Source organism: Siniperca chuatsi, linkage group LG7 (genome assembly GCF_020085105.1).
Source record: "Siniperca chuatsi isolate FFG_IHB_CAS linkage group LG7, ASM2008510v1, whole genome shotgun sequence".
In the NCBI taxonomy this organism is placed as follows: Eukaryota; Metazoa; Chordata; class Actinopteri; order Centrarchiformes; family Sinipercidae; genus Siniperca; species Siniperca chuatsi.
The window spans coordinates 22677687-22702872 of NC_058048.1; the positions used below are offsets into that span (position 1 = coordinate 22677687).

General features: G+C 37.8%; 3 protein-coding genes across 7 annotated transcripts; 2 read left to right on the plus strand and 1 right to left on the minus strand.

The window, feature by feature from the left end:
- Nucleotides 1–3712: 3712 nt before the first annotated feature.
- tlcd1 (TLC domain containing 1) lies at nt 3713–11088 on the plus strand. Of its 3 annotated transcripts, none has more exons than XM_044201208.1 (5): nt 3713–4453; nt 5201–5259; nt 5575–5657; nt 7225–7307; nt 8380–11088. In XM_044201208.1, exons 1-5 carry the CDS (start codon nt 4391–4393, stop codon nt 8782–8784), a joined length of 693 nt encoding a protein of 230 aa, XP_044057143.1. In that variant the 5' UTR covers nt 3713–4390; the 3' UTR covers nt 8785–11088. The 3 variants fall into 3 exon arrangements, with proteins under 3 accessions (XP_044057143.1, XP_044057144.1, XP_044057142.1); XM_044201209.1 differs by having other exon boundaries at nt 5201–5235; XM_044201207.1 differs by lacking the exon at nt 5201–5259 and having other exon boundaries at nt 3717–4453.
- Nucleotides 11089–13142: 2054 nt separating this feature from the next.
- On the plus strand, nt 13143–20769 carry rab34a (RAB34, member RAS oncogene family a). 3 transcript variants are annotated; one of them, XM_044201203.1, is made up of 11 exons: nt 13143–13398; nt 15077–15169; nt 15250–15341; nt 15430–15498; nt 16643–16744; nt 16832–16896; nt 17125–17176; nt 17267–17348; nt 18705–18795; nt 19646–19753; nt 19839–20769. In XM_044201203.1, the coding sequence occupies exons 2-11, from the start codon at nt 15095–15097 to the stop codon at nt 19904–19906; spliced, it is 804 nt and encodes a 267-aa protein (XP_044057138.1). In that variant the 5' UTR covers nt 13143–13398; nt 15077–15094; the 3' UTR covers nt 19907–20769. The 3 variants fall into 3 exon arrangements, with proteins under 3 accessions (XP_044057138.1, XP_044057140.1, XP_044057139.1); XM_044201205.1 differs by having other exon boundaries at nt 15433–15498; XM_044201204.1 differs by lacking the exon at nt 13143–13398 and adding an exon at nt 13460–13666.
- Nucleotides 20770–21186: 417 nt separating this feature from the next.
- Nucleotides 21187–24348, minus strand: zgc:174895 (uncharacterized protein LOC100126024 homolog). Its single transcript, XM_044201210.1, has 5 exons — nt 23981–24348; nt 23712–23805; nt 23135–23281; nt 21634–21729; nt 21187–21556 (listed from the first exon to the last, which is right to left on the minus strand). The coding sequence occupies exons 1-5, from the start codon at nt 24101–24103 to the stop codon at nt 21408–21410; spliced, it is 609 nt and encodes a 202-aa protein (XP_044057145.1). The 5' UTR covers nt 24104–24348; the 3' UTR covers nt 21187–21407.
- Between the last annotated feature and the right edge of the window lie 838 nt (nt 24349–25186).

The window sequence follows — 25186 nt, forward strand, 5'->3', positions numbered from 1 at the left end:
AAGCACATTAGTATTTAGACCAAAGGTGCAGCTATCATAAAATAAATGAAGTGATGCACAGTGGAAATGCAGCGAGTATAATTCAACATCATGTTATCAGCATTACTGAAGAGCTTAATTAGTCTCAGTTGTATAACTCCATAACAGACACTGTCATTGTTATTGTTATTTTGTTATAGCACATGGGATGAATTAGTAAATGAGCAACATATGTGAGAAAGCAACATATGAGCAACGGACATTTCATTTGAAAGGAAAGAAGACAAACATGCATCAGTTATGAATAAGAAAGAACGGGAAAATAAACATGGAATAAAAATGTACAGATAGGATTAAAGAAATTGTGAATGAACTGAAATTTTAGCAGGTAAAGAAACGTAAACTCCTTGTGTATGGGTTTATATTTCACTCAGACAGTCGTGGTGCAGGTGGAAATGTGAGTAAGTGTGAAGGGTCTTAGCTGTTCCTGGTGAGTTTTAGTGAGCTCACTTCCTTTTGCCCCACCGGGCTGCAGAGAGGCCAGCTGTGGGGAATGCTGTGTTTATCAAAAGAGTTATGGCCAAGGAAGGAGAGCATTACTATTGGGCTGCCTGTTTAACATACCAGGTTTACATTGTTAGGCTCCAAACATAACAAAGATGTGTATGGTTATATTATCAATCATATCTATATTTACAGTAACAGCACTTACTGCTGACATTGCCACCAGTTTACCTAAATAAAAATCTAATTCTGTATTCGAGCACTTAAGGATTGTAAGAAGCCACTATCTTTATGCTAGTACTCACTATGAACTTCCCTAAAATATTACAAAGGTCCAAGTGAACTTTTTATAATAAGGCAAAAAAAGACAATAATTTAGTGGTGTTAATAACAAAATAATTACAAGAAAGTATGTACAATAAAGACATCATATCAAACTTGATGAGGGAATCAATGAGGGAAATACGACAAAGAGTACAACCCAGTTTGAACAGATTCTCTGTGAACACCATAATCAGGACATTTAGAGAAGAGAACACGTAATTGTTTACTGTATACAGATGTTTCAGTACATCATTTTGCCAAAGAAACAATATTTTATTGAAGTAAAGTCCATATACATATGTACATTCTGTAGGTATATTTTTGTAGCTGCATCTTCCCTTTTTGTAGAATTGCAAGACTGCCATTTGAGGGTGGAAGGACCTCTATGTTCTCCAAATAGCAAGAGGCTCTCATTGTTGATATGGTCCTTCAAAACAATGCCAATCGATTGTGTGAAATACAGCGCAGAGTTGTTGAAGACAATGTAAATTTTGAAAGAATCAACAGTGTCAACCTTTCTACAATTGACTGTGTCCTCCAACACAACAGGGTATGCATGACGCAAGTCTACAGAGTACCCTTTGAGCACAACTCAGAAAGGGTCAAAGATCAACAATTTCAGTATGTGCAAGTAAGTGTACACTCAAACAGACACTTTCAGCACTGATGCTTACAGTACAATACTATACTGCTACTGTCAAACTGCACTACATTGTACTGCATGTAAATTAGGAGTGCATAAAATTACACTCTATAGCAGAGGTCTGTCTTTCTGTAGCACTTACAAAGCTACCTTTTAAAAATCTTTTTTATGTATAGAGTGTTTGAATTGGATTCCATGGAAAGCCCCATGAATACATTTTTGTGGATGAAGCTGGGTTCAATCTGATGAAGAGGAGAAGGAGAGCCAGGAACATAATTGGCCAATGTGCTATTGTGGAAGTACCTGGTCAGCGTGGTGGCAACGTGACCCTTTGTGCAGCCTTAAGTAATAGTGGGGTCATGCCACCTTGGGGCCATATAACACCGAACATCTTCTTACATTTCTGGGTGGTCTTCGGGATGTTTCGTTTGAGCGTGAGCAGCAGGATCGTGAGCAGGCAGGGCATCCTGTCTATGTCATGGTTTGGGTTAGTTTTCACTGTGGTGACCGAATATGGGCGTGGTTCAACATCAACCAGCGATTCATAAATGTTTGCCTTCCACCATACTCCCCCTTTCCTCAACCCCATAGAAGAGTTTTTCTCAGCTTGGTGGTGGAAGGTCCATGACCAAAACCCGTAGACCTGGGAAAATCTCCTACAGGCCTTACTTGGCCTGTGGTGACACAGGTGTGGAGTCTTGTCAAGGCTGGATCACACCAGTGGGTTTATCCCTGGCAAGGGAGAACGTTGCCTGTGATGTAGACAAAGTCCTCTGGCCTGACCCAGGACAAAGACGTGATGCTGAGGCAGAATGAATCTCTTATTGACTTTGATTTTGCAGTTGGACAACATTTCACAGTGTACTGTAATGTGCTTTTCATTTAGATTTTTTCTTTGTCCTTTTGCAATACTTTAATGCAAGTGCTGAATACTGCAGACATTCAATACTGTATTACTTGCAGTATTTACAGTATACAATATGTTCACTGTACTAAGTTGTGTAATATACTTGCAAACTGTGTATATTATACACAATAAACATGTTTTCTGTAGCTACATGCCCACAACACTGTGTTTTCCATTTTTTGAGTAGTGTTTAAATATTGACTGGCTGTGGGTATGATCTGAAAGCATTGTTTGATTTTGAGCACAGATAAAATTGTTTTGAGGCGATTGTTTGATTTTGCCAGAAGAGTCAGAGGTTTTGTGAATGTATTTTGAAGATTAGGTTATGTGTTTACAGTTTTGAGAAAATGGTGGAAGGTTTCAAGAAATGCGTCTTACCAATTGTAAAAAACTAACAGAATGACCTGGTTTAAGGGGAAAATACAGTTGTGTATGATCAGCATAAACATGGAACTTGATGCTGTGTTTGTGAAATATATGGCCCAGTTACAGCATGCAAATGGACAATTAAAGAGGTCTCCCTTTGTCTTCAAAGTACTGTATACAAAATGACCATGTCACTTGGATATTTACACACAGTGGAGGAGAGTAACTAAGTAGGCCTATTATTAAGTACTGTACTTAAGAACAGATCTGAGGTATTGGTACTTTACTCAAGAATTTCAATTTTCTGCATCTTTGCACTTCTACTGAGAATTAAGATTTTTTTTAAAGAAGCTTCTCACCCTACATTAAAATGGTAAAAATCTGATCTGCATTCATAACAATAGAATAATATAAAATTAATATAATAACATGCTGTACAGATTGTAATGCCCCTTGAGGCAAATTGCGAATTGTGATATTGGGCTATATAAATAAAATTGACTTGATTTGACTTGACACTCTGAAAGGGGCAATTCTGCAAAATGAGTCTTTTTATTTTGATACTTTAGGACTTTTTGCTTATAACACATCTGCACTTTTACTTTGGTAAACATTGGAATACAATAGGCCTAATTTTACTTGTAAAACATTGTATTGTTGCTACTGTTATTTGTTATGAATACTTCCTCCACTACTAGCACGGCGTAAACAGCTTCAAATACCAAAACGCAAAAATGTGGCCAATGGCTTATAAATTATTAGTTGCTCTAGCCTATAGTCTTTTAGTCTGGTAGCATTGAGACACACACTGCGATATCATTATTAGAGCTAGTATTGTTGTTGTTATTAATTAAATGCATGAGGCGGAGAGAATGGGCCTTTACGTAGGCTCCAGTGCGTATAGTGCGCACAGTAGCCATAAAAGTGATTACAGTGCAGCTATTTAATATACTGTGTGTGTATAGCTTTGTCGACATGCTTACCCAAAATCTTTCGGCAGCTCTGCTCTGTGATTTTGTTCCTTGCGTAACATGATCGCAGCCTCTGCCCCTCCTTGTTTCTATGGTTAAAGAGTGAAGCAGCACCACCCACCCCGCTCTGTCTTCACCACTCCCCCCTTCATTCTGCACAGACAGGCGGGCTGAGAGGGGCAGCACATTACAGGGCGCCGCGTGAAGACAAACACCGTCGTACTGAAATGAGCTGTTACGGAAATCCCCTCCAAGCTTTCCTCTTCAGGCTCGGGACGCTGAAAATGTGAGAAGCAAAAGGCTGCGGCATCACTCTGACATCAGCTCTGCGGAGAGAAAACTTCAAAAATCAAAACAGAGGCTCATCTCCTGCAGACCCCTGTCCTGGAGAGCACTCCCGTCGCATACCGTGCATATCTGTCCATCACCGGGCCGATGAGACGTTGACAGGACCGTGAAAAAGCCATCAGGGGGAAGGGACGAAGGGAGGTAGCTATACAGAACAAGAGCAAGCGTCCAGAGACAGAGGGAGAGCAGGGGTGGGGAGGAGAGGATGGACGCCCTGCTTCCTGTGCTGAAGAGTCACCCAGGCCCGTCAGTGCTGGTGTGCTCTCTGCTTTTCAGGGTGGCCCACCGGTTGCTGCAAAGGCTGCCTGTGCCCAAAGTGGTGAAGGAGAATGACCTCCGCTCCTGGAAATGGAGGAACCTCTCTGTGTCAGTGTTGCACTCCCTGCTGACTGGGGCATGGGCCCTGACCTGGTAAGTTTCCATCCAAACATCTGTCTGTCCACCCTGCCACGCTGAGACACCATTGTCTATTCACAGTCCGCATGATGTGTTATGTGTGGGACTGTGTGTGCAGCAGTGACAGTCTGTGGCAGTCAGGAGAAGAAGGGCATGTTCAGAGGGAGAGGGACGGGGGAGACAATGGCATTTTTAAGTGGGGAGGGAAATGCCACTGTACGATAGATATGAACCACACAAAGCTCTTATTGATATTTTGATTTTGAAAATTGCTGTATAAATAAAGTTTATTATTGTTATTAATTGCTTGTACTGGTGAATTTGTGTCAGACTCAGAGGTTGTGTAAGGAAACAAATCTTTTCAACCTCAGATTCAGCCAACAATCAGGGCTACTCAAGTGACAGCCTCTGGATATATCAACTTGAAAAACCTGCTGGCGATTATTGTGAAATCATCATGAGAAACTCTTCTTTGGGGCGGTGACTATGCTTGTGACTCATCTTTTAACAGTTTTTTTGGGAATTGGGACTAAGGTCATATTTTTGCACCCTCACTTACCTATTGCTGCATTTAACATGTGACAGTATGAATTAGCAATGATCTGCGGAGGTGAAAGAAGGAAGCTTTCACATTAAAAAGTAGGTTTTTGTGCACTCAAAGTAGCACCAAGGAAACATGTGAAACAGTACACTGCTTTACATGTCACATAAGGACTATAGGTCATTCATTAACAATAATTCTGTCATGGTGTGTTTATACAGGGAGTGGACACGCAGAGAAACGTTTGCTGTTTGAGGTGTGCCCCTTTTGCCAACCAGCAGTAAGAAGAATAAAAATGCAAAATCAGTCTATTTTAGAGAAAATAGTAGCAGAATTGTAGAAATAATGGTATTTTTTATATATATATAGACACAAATAGAAACTAGATAGTGAATAGTATTAAAATGAAATTATAAAACATTAATAGCACTACTACTAAAAGGAGGGATTTTTATTGGTCAGGTGGTTGAAAAAGCTGTAACGCCTGATATTAATGTCTCTGCTTAGTCAGGCTTTTGTCTCCCGGAGTGAGCCTTTGTATGTCTGAGTGAGGCGAATACCGACCCATCTATCTATAACATGTATCCCTCTACAGTGTGGTGGTTTGGCCAGAGACGTTGAGCAACCTCCACTCTTACTACACCCCTCTCTCCTACCTGCTCGTCTGTGTCTCAACAGGTCAGTGAAGGAAGTAAAACAACTGCAAATTTCAGTTTTGGTATTTAAATGAATATGCACATTTTTTTGTTTTTGGTGCCGAGAAGTTTGTATGTGTATTTTTCTAGATTAATCGATTAGTCGTTTTGTCTATAAAATGTCAGAAAATAGTGAAAAGTGTTTTAATTTTCCACAGGCTAAGGCAGTGCCTCAACATGTCTCATATAACTCAGATGTATCATGTATGACAAAGAAAAGGATCAAATCTTCACATTTGAGAAGAAAATATTTGACATTTTGACTTAAAAAATTATTAAACGATTATTTGATTATCAAAATAGTGCAGACTAATTTTCTTTCCATCGACTAACCGTTGCAGCACTAATTTAATGCATGAGAGAGAAATGTGAGAGAGGTGTTGATTGATGGCATTTTCTCCTCCACCCTTCAAACTGAACCCTCCTGTCCTGGAGCGGAAAAACTGCCACCTTTCCAGTTGCTGCTTTTCGGAGAAACAATGAAAAGAGCCGCCCCTCTCACCTGATTCTCAGAACAGACAAATGGGCGTTTCCTCTAAATCACCATGGTCACCAATGATAATCCACTAAAGACTCGGTGGTCTGGTTGAGTTGTGTTGTATGTGGTTAGATCTAATGTGCATCTTTGTGTAACCACGAAGACACAAATCTGTGGAGATCTGCCTTAACAACCGCAAACAGCTATTAGCTCCACTGAGGCCAACCATGCCAGAAACTGGAGGTCATGTTCTTTTACATAGGGGCTGGTTGTGTGTCTTGCTAGCCACAGCGTGCCAGTCAAACAGACCTCCAGCTAAATGAGGCCTACACAGTTTAATAACCGTGCTTATGTTGTAAATTGTTTAGTTGGCATCTTCTAAAGATAATGATGAAGAGAGACATTTAACTTGCCTGTCAGATTAGTTCAACAAACACTGATTCTTAATGTCTCTTGACGACCCTCTGATTAACAACAAGTGACACAAGGGAAATCTTGCATTGTAATGTCAAATATATTCAACATTATCTTGTAAAAAGTTGATCTTTAGGTACATGCACATGTTCTCATGTTGGGAACAAAATCCTAACTTTTTATGATTAATTACTTATTATCATATTTATGGTGGAGTGGGGAGAAGCATTAAAACAACACACTCACTGCAGTTGGAAACCACAGATTTGTCTGGTTTGATGACATAACATATGTCAGATATAAACCTTACAAATGAACCGAGCTACAGTAAATTAAACACCGTGCATGTGTAAATGTACTGTAATCAACATTCATCTGTCATGACAGTAAAATATAAAATGCATTTTATTCTCAACCTCATCTACTTCCTGTCCTCTTCTTGCACTGGTGAATCTGTGGCACCTTTTAAAGACTGTGACCGACACATTGAATATCTATAGATGACGTTTCCCACCATTGTATCACCTGAGTCTGTACACATTTTAGCAGCAGTTACTTGACACTAGTTTCACTATCAACAATGGACTATCAAAATACGTTTTGACCAAATTGTTATTTATCTGATTAACCCTAAAGGACATTTTCTCTTCCCTCTTAGGATACTTTGTGCAAGACGCAGGTGATATTATCCTGACAGGACATGGAAGAGGATCATGGGAATTCTTACTCCATCATGCACTGGTAATGGGCATGTGATGACATGTTTTCTAAGGCTGCATTTCTGGTTTAGATAAAATAATCTGAGTAACTATGTTAAGCTGCAGCAACTCGACAAAAGGAAGTTAATATCACGGTGATCTGCAACCTGTTTCACAGGTGTGTGTAACAGACTGAGAGAGAAGAAAAGAAAGTGAGGTTGTATTTTGAGGATTTGATTTTAGCTACAAACTTTGTTTCTAAATGTCAACAAATGTGGGAGAAAATGAAAACAGACATAAAATGTAAATTTGGTCATAAATGCCGTGTTGTACATTAAGGCTTATAGATTTGTTGTATATGCATCAGGTCATGCCAAACTTGACATTAATTACCCCTTTAGTGGTAAGGATTTAAGAATAACAAAGCTCTCTCTATCTCTTTTCCATCCAACAACATTTTGTTTTCTACTGTGTGATGAGCTTTACACTCTCACTGAACAACTAGCAAGGCTATCAGCTTTCACTTTCATTTTCAGCTGCTTAAAAGGGTTGGTTGACCAAAACTAATCAGTCAATGATTTTAGATGAGAACATGCAGGTTATTGCGAACGTGTAATAATCACATTTTACACTAAAGAGTAAAATACCTATAGATGATAAAATACACAACAAAATAAAAAAGGGTACACTCAAAGAACCAATCCATTGTTTACTAAACTCACTTTGCTGAATGTTGGCAGGGTTTCATGTCACTGTTTGAATATGTTAAAAGTAAGACATTGGGAATTCTTTTAGTATCCATACCATTGTAATCAATAATCCTGCAACAAAAATTCTTTATACAACCATTAGGGAGAACCTCACCAATCGGACAAACAACGTTACTCACAGTTCAGCAGCATTCACTCATAATAATTCATTTTTAAATAAAGGTAACTCAGAAAATGTTTTATTGTAATTTCAGTGAACTGACATACAAACTTTATTTGTATAGCACTTTTCTTAACAAAGTTAAAAAGTGCTTTACAGGGAAAAGAAAAATCAAACAATAAAATGAGATTAGCTGTTAGCTGTAAAAACAACTCCGTCCCTCACTGTCTCTGTCTCCTCCTCAGGTGATCTGGTGTTTCCTGTACGCCCTCTACACTCATCTGTATGTAGCCGGCGCTGTAGTAGCTCTCTTCGTAGAGGTCAACAGTGTCACCCTGCACCTGAGGCTGATGCTGAAGCTGGCAGGCGCTCAGTCCACCTCCATGTACCACATCAACAAATTCGCCAACCTGTTCACCTACGTCACATTTCGTCTGAGCACCCAGTTCTACCTTACCTGGTACATTGTCCACAATTACTCCTGGCTGGACCGCAGTGGATTATTTCTCGTCTCCATGATGGTGATGAATATTATGATCCTGATTTATTTCTACCGCCTGCTCCGTGCTGACTTCTTCTCTTGGAATAAGAGCTCTGTGGGACAAAACGGGACACATCACAACAACTCCAGAAAGTTTCTCAGTGATTGACTGCAGAAGGTTTACAGAACTATATGTTTGTATTTAGGGTGGGAGTTTACATATTTGTCTTATTCAAACTATAACTAACCATTTCTCATGACGACATAACTAACCATTTCCCTTGTTGTGTCTCACTGCCAAAGATCAAACCCTTCAAAACAACTTTTGGTGGAACAAGATGCAGCCTTGTTCAGATGCTGCGTTCCAGAGATGCTGGAAAGTCAGAAATTTGCCTTTTTATGGGGAAAAATACAATGCAAACATTGCTTTAATTGAAGCCGAAATCCTGGGTCAAACTCTGGCGACATTTCTCAAACCCTTGAGATGTTACCACTTTTAGCATATTTACAGTTTATTTTCAGTATTGTGTAACTTTGAAGGAATCAATAGACATTTTGGGAAATATCCTTAGAGGCTTGGCAAGAATTAGATGAGAAGACTGATACCACTCTCATGTGTGTATGGTATACGTGAAGCACCAGTTAGCAGCCGGTTAGCTTAGCTTAGCATAAAGACTGGAAACAGAGGGAAGCAGCTAGCCTGGCTTTGTCCAACGATAAATCCTCTCGTAAAACCACAACTTGTTTTTTTACACTTCAGTTTTTGTACAAATTAAACAAACGATATATAACATTTATGCTAAGCTAAGCTAACTGACTACTGGCTATAGCCTTATATTTAGCATACAGACATGAGAGTGATATCAATCTTTTCATCTAATTCCAAGCAACAAGGCAAATATGTGTATTTCCCAAAATATCAAACTATTACTTTCATTAGATTACTTTTATTACTTGACATTTCAGCATCATGTAACATTAAAGGAATAGTTTGACATTTTGGGAAATAAGCTTTTTCACAGCTTTTTGATTGATACCACTATCTGTACACTAAATATGAAGCTACAGCGAGAAGACAGATGGTTAGCTTAGCTTAGCATAAAGAGTGGAAACAGGGGGAAACAGCTAGTCTGGCTCTGCCTTCAGTTTTTGTACAGGTTAAGCTAGCTGTTTCCTCTTGTTTCCAGTCTTTTTGCTAAGCTAGCCAGCTGCTTGATGTAGCTTTAGTGTACAGATACAAGAGAGGTATTAATCTTCTCATCAAAATTCTGCAAGAAAGTAAATAAGTGCATTTACCAAATATGATGAAGTATTCTGTTAGTCTGTCAAAAAACCTGTGTGATGAATAGTTCAACACATAAATTTGAAAAGTTAAATCGCATTTAGCAGTTGCTAACACTCTTGGCTGACAACCTAGCTATATGTTGCCATATCTATAATATTTGCATAGGGAGTAGTGTTTTTATATAGACCCTTCCGGAGTGTATGAACAACCTGCCAGCTGTGATTTTCTGACACTGAACTTTGAATTTTAGCAGCAACAGACTCGACTCGTATTTGTGCATGTGTATACAGTACGTTCTGTCTCTATGATGCCATATGTGGCTGAAGAGATACTGAGGTGTGACTGAACTGGCACATAAGACACAATGTTCTCAATTTAACTGGTAACACACAAGAATGCAGGACAATGTATGGTCCTCTTATGGTTCTCATATGAAATCTGTTGGTATTTGACACAAGTGGGGCTGAAGCTGGATCTTCCTGCCGTCTAACAGTTGGATAATTGAGCTCATCAGGAAGTGGGCACCATGAGAAACCCTTCATAATGAGCAGGCACAGCACAATCAGTACTGATATTGCACAACCAGTAGTTAGACTTGTGTGGAGTAATAGAAGAGCATAGCCACTGTGTGTACCTTGTTTGCAAAATGATAATAATTTTACAGAATAGAGCCCTTTTTTAAGATATTGAATGATGACCTTCAGGTTCTCCTCAAAAATTGACATATATGAAGCATTTTGTAAATAATGTTAGAAAAAGTGCATTCCTTTTTGATATATATCAATAGTGCTTATTTCCTAATCATGCCATAAATCATAAGTGCCGAGAGTGTCATTTACAAACCTATTAATCAATATATTTCATTTTCTATCTAAACCAATGCCAAGAAAGTCCAAACAGACATGGACAGACAGCCTGTGACAGATGTGTCTGATCTGTGCTACAGTGCCTTTTCAAAAATAAGAACAAAGCACAGATAAAGATAATGTATGAATAAGAAAGTGTAGATAAAGTGCAGATGTCTGTATGCTTTTGTAAAATCTGGGCCAAGTAGAGACAAACATACAGTAAATCAATTTGACCACGACCACAATAATGTATCTTGTCTTAAAGTGACAGCTGTTTTTAGGAGTGCTGTGTTTTTGGATGGTTGAGTGATACCATGAATTAAAACAGTATTTAAAATCACAGGGGTTGATGCATATTTTGTATTATGTACTCTACTGATGAGGGAGGCTTTTTATGTATCTTTTAGTCACATTCACACCTGAGAGACGTCTGGTAAAGCTACAGTCAGATCCCTTACTCAAGTAAAAGTGCCAAAACAACAATGTACAAATACTCAAGTCCTGCATTCAAAATCCCACTTAAGTAAAAGTACAGAAGTATTAGCAAAATGTACTTAAAGTAACAAACGTAAAAGTTCTTGTTCTGCAAAAAATGGCCCCTGTGACTGATATATTATTTATTATATGTGACATTATTTAATTTTTACTGACGCATCAATGTGCAAGCAGCATTTTACTGCTGTAGCTGCTCGAGGTGGAGCTAGTTTTAACTACTTTATATACAGTTTGGTAGTTAAATCCAGTGGTTCCCACCCTAGGAGTCAGTCCCCTCTAAAGGGTCACAAGATAAATCTAAGAGGTCATGAGATGATTACTGGAACAGGACAGAAGATCATTTGTAGCCTGTCCTCCCCAAAAATACGGCCGTATAGGTCATCTGTGGAAGCAGCTTATTACGACTCATATTTACGTCTATTGTTAGGCGGCGGCCTCTAGTGGCCTTAGTAATTATGATGGGGTTGGATGGGTCAGTAACTAACTCTTTTATTGTACATATACTTATTAAGTACACCTGTACAATCTAATGCATTCCAATTAAACTTAGTGATGGTGTTGTACTGGACGGCGTCATATTCAGAGGTGTTTCTAATACTCTGCCCCCCATCATGTATGTAAATAGAGAGGACAAGAAATTAGAAACACCTCTCAATATAATGTAGTCAAGTACAGCACCACCTTTAACTATGACATCAATAATAAAAAACTAATTGAATTTACACATTTCCAACAATGTCACCAAGAACTGAACATTATGAGCTTCATAAAGTGGCCACTGAGTGTGTGTGACTGTTGTATTGAGGTAGACCTGAAAAAATGTGACCCTGTCCTTTAATCTTTAACAATGCATTGTATTTTATAAGATGATCATGTTATTTAATGTAAAATCTTAATCTGAAAAGTAACCAGTAACTAAAGTTATCAAATAGATGTAGTGGAGTAAAGTGCAATATTTACCTCTGAAATGTAGTGGAGTCGGAGTAGCAGAAAATGGAAATACTTTTGTACTTAAGTACAGTATTTGAATAAATGTACTTAGTTACTTTCCACCACTGCAGGAGTTTTCATTTTCCGTATGCTGTAGATGGTGATGGGATGGAAACAAACCCATCACTCAGATTATAATCACATTTTAATTTTCACAGCAAGAGCAAACTATTCCTGAGTAACAGACATAATTCAGTCCAGTTAGTCAGCCAGTCTCATTCTAACAAGTGCAAAATCAATTATAAATACATTGCTTATTTGTATTTAATATTGCATATCTTTAACATATTTTGTTAATGTCTTGATATTAGATATTTAGTTATTTTACAGTATGTCTATCAGACAGATGCAAATATTTTGTGTTTATAACCAGGTAGAGATCAGAGACTTAGAGCGCCCTCTACAGTCGACATGTTTAATTGACGGACAAGAAAAAAAAAGTTACAGTACTTAATTTTTTTCCTTTATGGCGAAAACAAGAACATACAGACACGTATGAACTCGCATCGTGTAGAAACAGTAACTTTATATTAAGTTATGTAGTAGAAAAAGACGCTTAAACAGTAGGCCAGGCTATTTCTGCAGACGATTTTACTAATATTTTCCTAAGAATGACCGCATTTTCTAAGCATTAGCCTACTCTTTGTCTTACCTTTACTATTCTGCTTTAAAAAAAGCTAAATAAGGAGGTTAAAAAAGCTTGTAATAGAGACGTATATAGGTATACATAAATAAATAAGAATAAAAACAAAAGGAAACAAATAAATGTTAATGTGTTTTACAATTTCATATAGATAGATAGATAGATAGATAGATAGATAGATAGATAGATAGATAGATAGATAGATAGATAGATAGATAGATAATTTTTTTTCCTTTCCCAGTTTCCGATTATTCCCCATGTCCTCCAGCAGGGGACCGAGCAGAGAAAATGTGGGAGGAAAGGAAAAACCCTCCAGGGAACTGAGTCAGCAGCAGCGGGTCCAGCCTGCTCAACTTCCGCGGGTCGGCTTCAGCTCTGTCCTCCGCAAACTCAACACGTTAATACTCAACAATGAGCTTTAATGGGTTTAAATTACAATAAGAAGCATCTGTGGAAGGAAAAACAAGCCGCAGCGCAGAAGAGAGAAGAGGAAACGTGGGCGGACCATCCCGTTTCGTTGAGGTAACATCTTTACAGAGTTTTTGCAGCTCAAACACGCTGTTTTTGTAAAAAAAAAAAAAAAAAAAAGGTTTGATTTAGTCATGTATGTGTAACTGGGAGCGGTCTTTATTAACGTGTTACTTTAAAAAGATGCTTTAGCTTTACCTGGTGTTTGGATGTAAGAGTAAAGTTGCCTGCTTTCAGCTTTATGGTGGGCCAAACCACATCTAGTAAATTAGTTCTTCTCCAGGAGCTTTGATGAACAATAGGATTAAAACAGATCTACACAGTAAGTGGATCGACACTGATTACAGCTGTCTGGTCTGGCTCTGTATGTGGTGAAGCAGCTACACAACGCATAGCAATTGTTTTCTCTCATTACAGTAATGTTTGACTTGGGTCTCTGCCTGGCTCTCTCTTTATTTCTAGGCAGCTGCAGCATACACTGTGACTGTCAGGAGGTAGACGTTTGTGTATTTTGTTGGTACAGTCTATGTTCTGGTTGGGGAAAAGTAAAACAAATATAAAGCCTGAGACAAAGATGGCAGAGGAGGAGAACATGAGCTAATTTATCCCAAATTTAAAAGAAACAAATAGTTTGTTTTGTTGAAAAGTGGTGAGTCGGTTTCTTTGTGCTGTTTGGAACTAACAGTTTAAATACAAGGTAGTGATTCATCTCTCTTTTATGGTAACTCTTTCTTTTCTACTTGTTTTTAATACAAAAATAGGTATTTATACATGTTATAAATGCCCAGAAGACATTTACATTCAGTTTAGTTCAGATGAGATCTTTTTTGTCCCACAAGAGGAAATTCCTTTTGCAGCAAGGCAACATCAAAACAAGACATAAACAGTAAAAACAGAAAACAATTGACAATAGAGCTACAACTAATGATTATTTTCATCATATATAGTCTGTATCATTTTAGAATATAGTGAAAAATGCTAATCGCAGTTTTCCCAGAATCCAAGGTGATGTCTTTGAAATGATCTCTTCTGTTCAACCAACAGTTCAAAACCCAAAGATATTATCTTACTATCAACTATTACTATTACTACTATCAAAGAAGACCAAGAAAACCTGGAAATATTCACACCCGAGCAGTCGAACCAGTGAATTTTTGGCACTTTTGCTTAAAAAAGGGACAGAAACAATCAATCACTCATCAACAGATTAATTTTCTGTTGATCGATTAATCAACGATGTTTCAGCTTTAGAACTAACATTTTACAACAAATACAGTATATATACATGTTAAAGTGTATATAAATGTTTACATAGATATATAAACATGCCCAAAAGGTCCAGAGGATATTCAGTAGAGCACCAACTAATGATTATTTTCAGAATCGTTTAATCTGTCAACTATTTTTTCCATTAATCGATTGTTTATCTATCTATAAATTGCTGTTGTTTCCCAGAGCCCAGGGTGACGTCTTCGAATGTCTTGTTTAGGGCTGAAACCATTGGTTGATTAATTGATTACTCAATTGACTGAAAAAAAATGTAATCGTTTAAGCCATTTTTTCAATAAAAAATTGTAAACATTCACCATTTCCTGTTCTGAAAATATGGAGATTTGCTGCTTTTGTTTCTGTTCACTGCAGTCTAGATATTATGAAGAAACAGCTTTAACTAGTTAAAATGTCAGATTGTAAATGCTGCTCTCTTTCTCTCACCACATGTCTCTCTGCTAAGCATTTACCTCGAGGCTTCATGTCTGTCCGAGTTTCAGCCATGAGTGTTCTTCCTCCCGTTCGAAAGGACCGCATCATCGCTCAGCTCCCTCAGGTAAAATCATTATAGCCTCGTTGTCCACCATCACTCTAATACAGTGTTCATCCTCACAAATTCTTCCTCCTCTCCTGTAGTATTTCAGGAAAGAGGCAGCTCTGCACACTAAGGAGGATTTCAACAATAAAGTGAAGACCGCCTGCCAGGAGCAGCGCACCGGCACTGTGGGGTGAGTACTGGAACCAGAAGCCAAATGATACTGCATGTGGTGTTTTGTGGGACTTACTTTCTTGTTGCATGTCTATTTTTCTTCTCAGCAGATTTAAAATCTCTAAAGTCATTGTTGTGGGTGACCTGGCTGTGGGGAAAACCTGTCTGATTAATAGGTAAGCTCAAACACATCACTTAATGTGTGAAAGCAGGGTGAGGTGCAGCTCTGGGAAATAAATAACTTAAACAAGAAAAAACTCAGAGAACATTTACCTCCTTCAAGGAAGCACAAGTTGTTATTAAAACGTGCAGATGTGTTAAATCTGCATCTGGATCCAGATTTGCATTAAAATACACAGTAATAGACAGTGGTGGGAAGTAACTAAGTACATTTATTCAAGTGCTGTACTTAAGTACAATTTGAGGTACTTTTACTTTTCTTTATACTTCTACTCTGCTACATTTCAGAGGGGACTATTGTACTATTTTTTTTGGACAGCTGGAGTTACTAGTTACTTTACAGATTAAGATAAATATTCGTCTACCTAAAAATGTTATCAACATAACCTTTAAACTATCCAACAGTATATAAAGTACTTAAAATGAGCTCCACCTCCGCCATCTGTAACATTAAAATGCTGCTTACGTGTTAAAGCATCAGTGGTAGTATTCCAATAATATGATATATAATATTATAACTCTCAGACCATTCTGCCCAACAAGTACTTTTACTTTCAATATGTATGTAATAAATACATTTTGCTGTAAATACTTTTGTACTTAAGTGAAATCTTGAATGTAGGCCTTTTACTTGTAATAGAGTATTTTTACAGAACGGTACATTTACTTAAATAAAATGCGTGAGTACGTGAGTTTTCTCACTTACCTCTGTTTGTATCTAGTGATGCAGATGGTTTCACTTTCATTTGCCCAGGTTTTAACATATCCATCTGTAAAATGTTTGCCTCCATCCCAGTACATTGGTGGTGAATAGAATTTTGTTTTCTGGCGCTCGAAGCATTCAAAATTACATTTAAAACATCTTTTTCCAGAAATAGCGTCCCTGTTACTCTGAATAATCCACAGTTTGCATTGTAACTGTACTTTGCACCAAAGAAAATACTGTATATTTTTATGTAATTTGGGTGAACCAAAAATAGCTGGTGGTGTGAATCTTAAGTTTCTCGAGATATCTTGATTACTAACAAACAAATTGTACCAGAAATATGGCCTCCTTCATTAAGATTATTACTGTCGACTAGTTACAATCCTGGACATGTCTATTTCCTGGATTTTCTGAAGGCATTTTTATGTTTTCAGATTTTGCAAAGATGCTTTTGATAAAAACTACAAGGCAACGATCGGAGTTGACTTTGAGATGGAGCGGTTTGAGGTGCTGGGCGTTCCTTTCAGCCTGCAGCTGTAAGTCTTCATTATTATACATAAAACAAAGTCAGTAAACTGAGTCTGTCTGATGTGACATTGCTCACCAGTGTCTCTGTGTTACAGGTGGGACACTGCAGGCCAAGAGAGGTTCAAGTGTATTGCTTCTACGTACTACAGAGGAGCCCAAAGTGAGAGATTTGTGTGTTTTAGGGAAGCAAACTAATAAGAAATGTAATAAAGGCTCTCCTCGTTCCATGTACACATTGTTTAACAAAGAAAAAAATGTCAGGGGAGAAAAAGAATCTGTGTTTAAAGTAATGGTGTGTCACAGCTGAATTCAGTCACTAGCATGCTAAAACAACGCTCTTGAAACGGTAAAAGCATTTTCATTGATGTAGTATCTTCTTTTCTTCCAGTTGTGATTATCGTGTTTGATGTAAATGATGTTGCCTCTTTGGGCCATGTGAGGTAAGCTTATTTATTAGGGGCAGATTGTTTGCACTCTTACAGTTTTTGTCCCAGCTGGAGGACTTTAAACTAGTCTCTTTCTGTCTGCAGGCAGTGGCTCGCAGACGCCTTGAAAGAAAACGACCCCACCGGTGTTCAGCTGTTCCTCGTTGGCACAAAGAAAGACCTGAGCGTACGTCTTTATACTGTTTAAAGTGGACATGCCTGTGAACATTTCTGTGTCTTTTACTGGAGTCAAATGTCAATTGTTTGGATTGGTGCCAGCAGCACAAAGGGTCTGTGTGCTGGCTCAAACCTCAGGAATGTAGTTTCTCCATCCTTCACTAGACTCCTACACATTAATGAGAGAGGGTGAATTAATGGACATACTTTTCTATTTCAAGAAGTTACTTTTCTTGAATTATTTGAAATATTTCTCCCCTTTCACTTCATTGTGATTATTGTTGAATCAGTTAATGCTAATTTCTTTGCTGTGGCTTTTGTAATCACCAAAACAACAATTTCATAATTTCCTGGAGCCCAAGGTGACATCATCATATGTCTTGGTTCGTCTGACCAACAGTCCAAAACCCAAAGACATTCAGTTTACACTGATATAAAACCGAGAAAAGCTGGAACCAGGATGTGTGGTGACTTTAACGATGAATCATTAGCCATCAAATTGATTAGCCCACTAATTATTGCAGCTCTAATTACAATAGTCCTGTCACATTCCTGGCTGCTGTGGTAGACATTGTACCTGTCTATCACCTGGATCTTCTGAAGTCACAGTGTAGCAGCAATCCTACATGTTTACTGTGGTTAATTGGAATACTTTAAAGGGGAACGCTACCGATTTTTTTTTTACAGATAAAAATCTGTTTACAGGTCTTGGGGGTACTACTGCATGTGTGAAAAAAGTTGTACCAGGTCTTTTGTGGCTTTCTTCTTTTACTTTACTGTGATTTTTTGCAGAGATGGTATGAACACTCTGATTAGATTACTGAATAAGTAATTTACTATTTTATTATTTGTAGAGGAAATAATCATGTCCTTGAGTCATTCTTTGTAGTGGAATAAAATATTCCAGTAGTCTTTCTACCTCTGAAAAACAGTAAAATGTTTTACTGTATAAAGTATAGCTGATTGATAGTCAAGCGACAGAAAATAAGTTCTCAACTATTTTAATAATTGATTAATCGTTTCAGTAATTTTTCTAGCAAAAAATCCCCTTTTCTGACTTCTTACTGGTGAGGATTTGCTGTTTTTCTTTGTCTTATGTGACAGAAAACTGCGTATCTTTGGGTTTTAGACTGTTGGTCGGCCAAAACAAGCGATTGGAAGGCCTCACCTTGGGCTGTAGGATATTCTAATGGGCATTTTTACTTATTCTACCATTTTATAAACTTATCAATTAAGCAAGAAAATAATTATCAGTTGAATCGATAATAAAAAATAATAGTTAGTTGCAGACTTAGTATAAAGATTCCTTTTGTGTTTAACTTGATTACATTATATCTAACTCAGTCCCCTCTGGTTTCTCTGACAGTCTCCTGCTCAGTATTCTCAGATCGAACAAGATGCTCTCAAACTAGCACAAGAGATCAGAGCAGAGTATTGGGCCGTGTCGTCACTGACAGGTGAGTGTCTGGATTTAAATACAGTAAAATTAACAGTACCGATAACCCCACCAATGATTTAGGGACTGTTTGAAAATTATTGGGTCAGAAAAGGGGGAGGGTAATTTTTTTTTTCTTTCTGTTGAAGGGAGCTTAGTGTGATATTTTTTTGGAGGGAAAGCAGAAGAGGGTAATTTGATTCTTTAATTCTTCCATGCCCCAGATTTACGTTTTATTTCATAATTTTCTTGTGAGATTTACTGTATAAAAAACTCAATAGTTATATCAAAAACATTACTTTTGTATGCACCATTGATCATAAAGGTGCGTTTTTCCATATGCAGAGAGCAACAATCCTGTCTCTGTAACAGAGCTTTATTTTCTTGTTGCTAGTAGGACCAATATGTCAGTTATTGGGAACAATAGATGTGGATCTATATAGTTAGCAGAGATTGAACATTATCTCTCTAAAGAGCATCTAGCCAACAGATGCCTTAACTTCATTCTGTATTATAACAGAACTATGGTCAAGTTACATGTATCATACAGAGGTATAAAGTGCAAATTATTTTTGCCACCCCTGGTTCCTAAATGTCCCGTTCATTTGTACCACAGAGAATGTTGAGTGACTCTTCTACGACTTGGATCGACATGAAACCATTAAATCATTAGTCCAAAATATTAACAACTGCGTTAGAAAATATCTGGTTCTTTGATAAAAGTAGAAGGTACAAGCTTGTGTACATGAAAACTTCGGGGGAGAAGTAAAGGGAGGATCAAAAGCTAAGTCAAACATAAGTTTCAGCCCCCCTCCCCACCCCAGTAATTTTCACACAGTCCCTTACTGATCTACATCTCTTCCATGCTGTAGGGGAAAACGTGAACGAGTTTTTCTTTCGAGTTGCATCGCTGGCATTTGAGACCAACGTCCTCGCTGAGCTGGAGAAAAGTGGGTCGAGGCAAATCGGGGACGTTGTCAGTGAGTATCCAAACAATCGCTCTGTAATCATGAAAACCATCACATTTGTCACGTAGTTTAACACCTAACTTATCATTTGTTTCAGGAATTAACAGCACTTCAAACAATCTGTATGCTGCATCAAAGAAGAAACAGCCGAACTGCTGTCAGTAAGGAATTTAAAGTCAAAGGTGCAGACTGAAATTTTTTTTTTCTCAGTGGAAAAAGAGTGTGGCTGCTCTCCAGCTCATGGGAGGGATTTCTGTGGTCGAAGCAGGAGGAGGGACGCTGGAGTTTTACTTCCTGACATGTTTGAGTTCAGTTTTTCCTGGCCTAGAAAGAGTTTTCCCACTGTGGGATGTGGATTCCTGTGGTGTCGTCTGGAGTTACAGAGTGACACGGCAATTACACAAATATGACCGTTCTGGTACTGCAGAGATGCCAAAGAATGACTTTTGATTTTTGTAACATGGTGTATGTGTGGATGCTTACCTTACTTAGGGCTTGAAATGAATATTCAGTCTTGCTGCTGTAGTTTGTTTAACGATTAAGAATTTTCTTTACAATAATACTCTGATTTACCCTCAAGTCTGCTGTTTTAAATGGTAATTGGTACTTGACCTGTTTTCATAATATTGTAGAGCAGAGGTTCTCAAACTTTCTGTAAGATTATGCAGTAAATCACAAGAAAAAAGATTTGAGGAGAGTCTGAAGAAATAAACAGAATATTGTGTAGCAGGAATTTTTTTCTGCTTTCCTATCCAGTTTAATCTTCACAGGACCCCTCAGACTTATCTTGTGACCTCCAGGTTGGGAACCATTGTTTTAGATGCAGTCTTGGATGTTTTTATCTACATCGTATGCTTCCTAGGTACTTTTTTGCTTTTTGTTTACAATCAAATCAATGACTGAATTTGGATTATCATTTTTGGATCAAAAACTGAGATAGTGTGTACAAATATTTTATCATTTATTTTCTTTAAAATTTCACATGGTATGTTTTACATGTAATAAACATATTAAAAAAGAGAAAAAAACATTTCAAAGTGTTTTGAATGAATATATATATATATATTTTTTTTTATTATTTTTATAATTATTTAGTTGAAATCACAGTACAGCTTGTTATTTTAAAAATACTCAGTATTTATTAGGGATTTCACTGTATTTCTTTAAAAATTACAACATGTCTTCTTCTTCTTTTCCTTTGGGCTGTTCCCTTTCAGGGGTCACCACAGCGAATCATGTGCCTCCATCTAACCCTGTCCTCTGCATCCTCTTCACTCACACCAATTAACTTCATGTCCTCTCTCACTACATCCATAAATCTCCTCTTTGGTCTTCCTCTAGACCTCCTGCCTGGCAGCTCCAACCTCAGCATCTTTCTACCAATATATTCACAGTCTCTCCTCTGAACATGTCCAAACCACCTCAGTCTGGCCTCTCTGACTTTATCTCCGAAACATCTAACATGAGCTGTCCCTCCGATGTGCTCATTCCTGATCCTGTCCATCCTCGTCACTCCCAAAGAGAACCTCAACATCTTAAGCTCTGCTACCTCCAGCTCTGCCTCTTGTCTTTAAAAATTACAACATGTCTATGCAGATACAATCATTTCTTGACCATCTCAGTCTTAGAAAATATTACTATTCCCCTTTTCTTCTTTACTGAAGTTCTAAGAAATCACGTTGAAGCTTTTGAAGGATTCAAGATACTTCTGGTCAATTTGGCTCTGGAGCTCTTTGGGGATGCAGTGAGAAAATTTGTAATTTTCTTTAATCCACTTTCCTCCTTCAGTGTTCTCTATGGCCACAGCTGCCACACCTGCACGAAATAGAGCGTGATATTAGCATTAAAATGTTGAGGATCATTGAATTGAATGGCGTCATACCTTGACTGACCTACAACAGTAGCTCCCAGCCTCTCCACCAGCTGGATCGCAGCCTTCATGGTGCCTCCAGTCTCTATCCATTGGTCCACTAACAGCACCCTCACACCTGCAGGGAGGAGAGATGTGTCAGTTACTTATATCCACTGGATCTGTGTTTTTAAAGTAATCTTTATGTTCAAATGATAAATAATTTCATAATAATGAAAGTATTTAAAGAAAATGATACACTTCATTTTTTATAAAGAGGACAGAGAGAGAGGACATAGCAAAAGTGATTATAAGCAGAATTTAGACAACAAATCATTTGAATTTGTTATACATCTACTACAAAATACAAAGCAAACAACACAAATAACACATTGTTACATAAAACGATATGGTGTTGACATGTATAAATGTACAAATGTAAATATGGACAAAAAAGAAAAAAGTAAATAATCAAAATTAAATTAACAATTATCTCTCTGCTGCTCCTTCTCTAATCCTCCACCTGAGGGAAACAGAACAGAGAACGTCAAATCCCGAGATCTGACCCTGTCATGAAAAATAAATAATAAATAAATCTCTAATAATAGTCTACAAAAATCCTAGCAAACATTTTTTGCAAGAAAAAAAGATAGTGGGATATAACATATCTTTGTCTATGGACGGGACTAAGATGATCTTTGGTATATTAAAGATCATTAAAAGAGAATCTAACTCCAAATTGGCCGTCATAATATCTGATATGATGTCAAAGGCACTCTCATATAATCTTGGAGCAACATGTTCTGGATCTTTAATTCACACATTAACACTAGAGGGTGCTGTGCCATAGGGAATACATGGACATAAAGTTGAGGAAACCTGTGGTTTAACCTGTGGTTTGGATCATGTATTGTTCAGGGTTAGCTTTAGAGCTGCAATGATTAGTCGACTACTTTATCGTCAGAAATGGCAACAATTTTCATTATTAATTAAACATTAGAGAGAGAGAGACAGAGTTGGCATTTTTCAAGCAAAAATGCCAACTCTTTATTTGGTGGTTTCAGCTTCTCAGATGTAGGATTTGATACTTTCCTTTGTCATAAATGATAGAAAACTTAATATCTGGTTAAAGTCATCCTCAAATCTTAAATTTATATGTTTAAATTATTTTAATTTTACATATAAATACAGCTGTGCATTAAAGCTTTTTCTATGCTAACCACACCTAAAACAACTCTTTCAGTAGAGAGCTTTGGTGCCAGATAATGATCTATTAATCACTGAACCTGTGTATTGCATTTTGCACGGACATGATCCAATTAAAAGACTGAATATTTACAAAAACCACAAATAATATAAATCTAAACTTAATGATGTTCTTCAGCACTCAACATAACAATCAAACGATGGTCTTTTTTTCCTTTTTTAAGCTGTAGCTCTCACAACCCTGTGGTGTCACCAATCATTGCCAGCTGGGTAAATATTTATTGTTTCAAGAGAAATAACTGACATGGTTAAAGGGTAAAAAGCAAAGGGAGATTTACCTGGTTTTAGCACATCCAGTCTTACTTCCATAGTCTTTTCTCTGCCTGTGTAGTCGTTGTAGTTTTGGTTTTGGGTTGCGACACACAGATGTCCTGCTTTGCGGACAGCTAGAAAACCTTTTCCGAGGGTGGTGGCAACAGACGACCCTGAAAAAAAACATATATCAAAAACATTCATCCACACTGACAGAATCTGAAATGATCACCTTTTGTGGCTAACTGTTAGTTTGAATTGGATGGAGAATGCTTTCACACACTGGCTCAACTTTCTTTCAACTCAGCTAAATTTATATAGCACCTTTCATACAAACATGCAGCCCAAATTGCTTCACATAGCAAAGTTTAAACAGACAACAAATAAAGATAAACAACAATAAATAAAATGTTGTACATACATTTGACATTGTCATGCCATGAAGCAGGATTCAGAGGTGCCAACATATCTAAATTTAGTATCTGTGCCCGAAGGGTTAAGTTTCCTGACCTATGTACTGATAGAGAAACTGCCTCTTAAAATAAAATTGAGTGTGAGACACCAAGTGTGATTGCCCTGAAATGAATTAGTTTGTTTTCTTACCAATAATGAATCCCATTGCATCTATCCCGGCAACCAGGTCAATGGTGTCGTTGTGGAATGGACTGAGAAGGTCTCTGACACAGTCTGCAAGAGCCTGTAAATGCACAAAATGCAAAGTGAGCATATAAAATACACACACAGCTTGTATTTTTCTGCAGTTTTTCAATTACTTTTATACTATGTTCAGTGAGAAGAAAGACAGTAGAGAAAGTATCAGCAGCTCAACAAACTGCTAAGTAAATAGAAGTTGTCCTTTTTTCCCATCATACCTGAGAGTTGCAGTAAAGTCTGGACGGGTCCAGCCAAGCAAACGTTGGTCCTTTTGTGTTGGGTGCCATCAGAGAAAGGTACCATCCTTTATGCCTGTCTGAAGGAACGGCCAACACGTCCATTTTGAAAAACAGCACTAGTCTGCGCTGTTAGAAGGAGAAACTGGGAGAGTCACCCATATCAGGTTCCAGTGGGGTGAATGGTGGGTGGGAGCGGGCTGTTAATAACACTGAACTTCTCCCTGCAGTCGGTGCAGGTTTTTTTTAATTTAAAATCAAGTCGACTACTGATTTGATGACCAGTCTCTGCCTCACCAACCCTGCTCTGACAAAGTCCTTTGTAACTGAAATCTGTAATGACAAGAACAAACAGACTCTCTGATATAATAATAAACCGTGAGGGGTGTGCGTGACAGACGTGTCAGCAGGGCAGGTCTGGGACCACTGTGTGAATCATTGCAGTATTTGGCCAAAATTGTCACTGTCAGACAGGGTGTTTCTTACAGACCGGTTCTTTTCTGCAATTCCTTTCTACACACTCATTGGGTTCCCTCTTGGGTTATTTAATGATTCGTAGTTTGGAACTCATCTTTAAAAAAGGGGAGGAGTGAATGTGTGAAAGGAAAAATAAATAAATAATAAAAAAAACAAAACAAAAATAAAATAATATAAAATAAATAATTAAAAAACTGAGTAAGTAAAAGGTGTAAAAGCCAAACGGATGATTTGGGCAATAAAACAGCCCGCTCTTAGAAGCATTGAAGGGTGTAAACTATCTAACTGTCTTTCCCCTAGCAGCCAGCTCCAAGGTCCTTTTTTTCTTTCCTCTTAACAGTGGCAGAAGTGCTCCTAAGAATCTAGCCAAAATATTAAAAAGCACAAAGTGGCCATTTAAAACATCAAACAAAGTTATTATAGTTGGAGAATCCGGGTTAAAGAATAAATATGGGTTCTAACAAAAGCAAAACTTCTGAGAATGAAAGATCAAATCTGCTATCACCTAGCAGGACATCTGGGTAAAAGAATTTGGTTTTCCATCAATGTTCCCAACCCACACACAATACTCTCACAGGTGCCACCTGGGAGTAAGTGGTTTTCAGTTGTTAACCTGTCTAATGCTTTTTTCAGCATCCCAGTGGACAGCCAGTATTGGTTTGTGTTCTCTTTTGAAGGTAAGAGTTTCACAATCACCAGACTTGTCCAAGG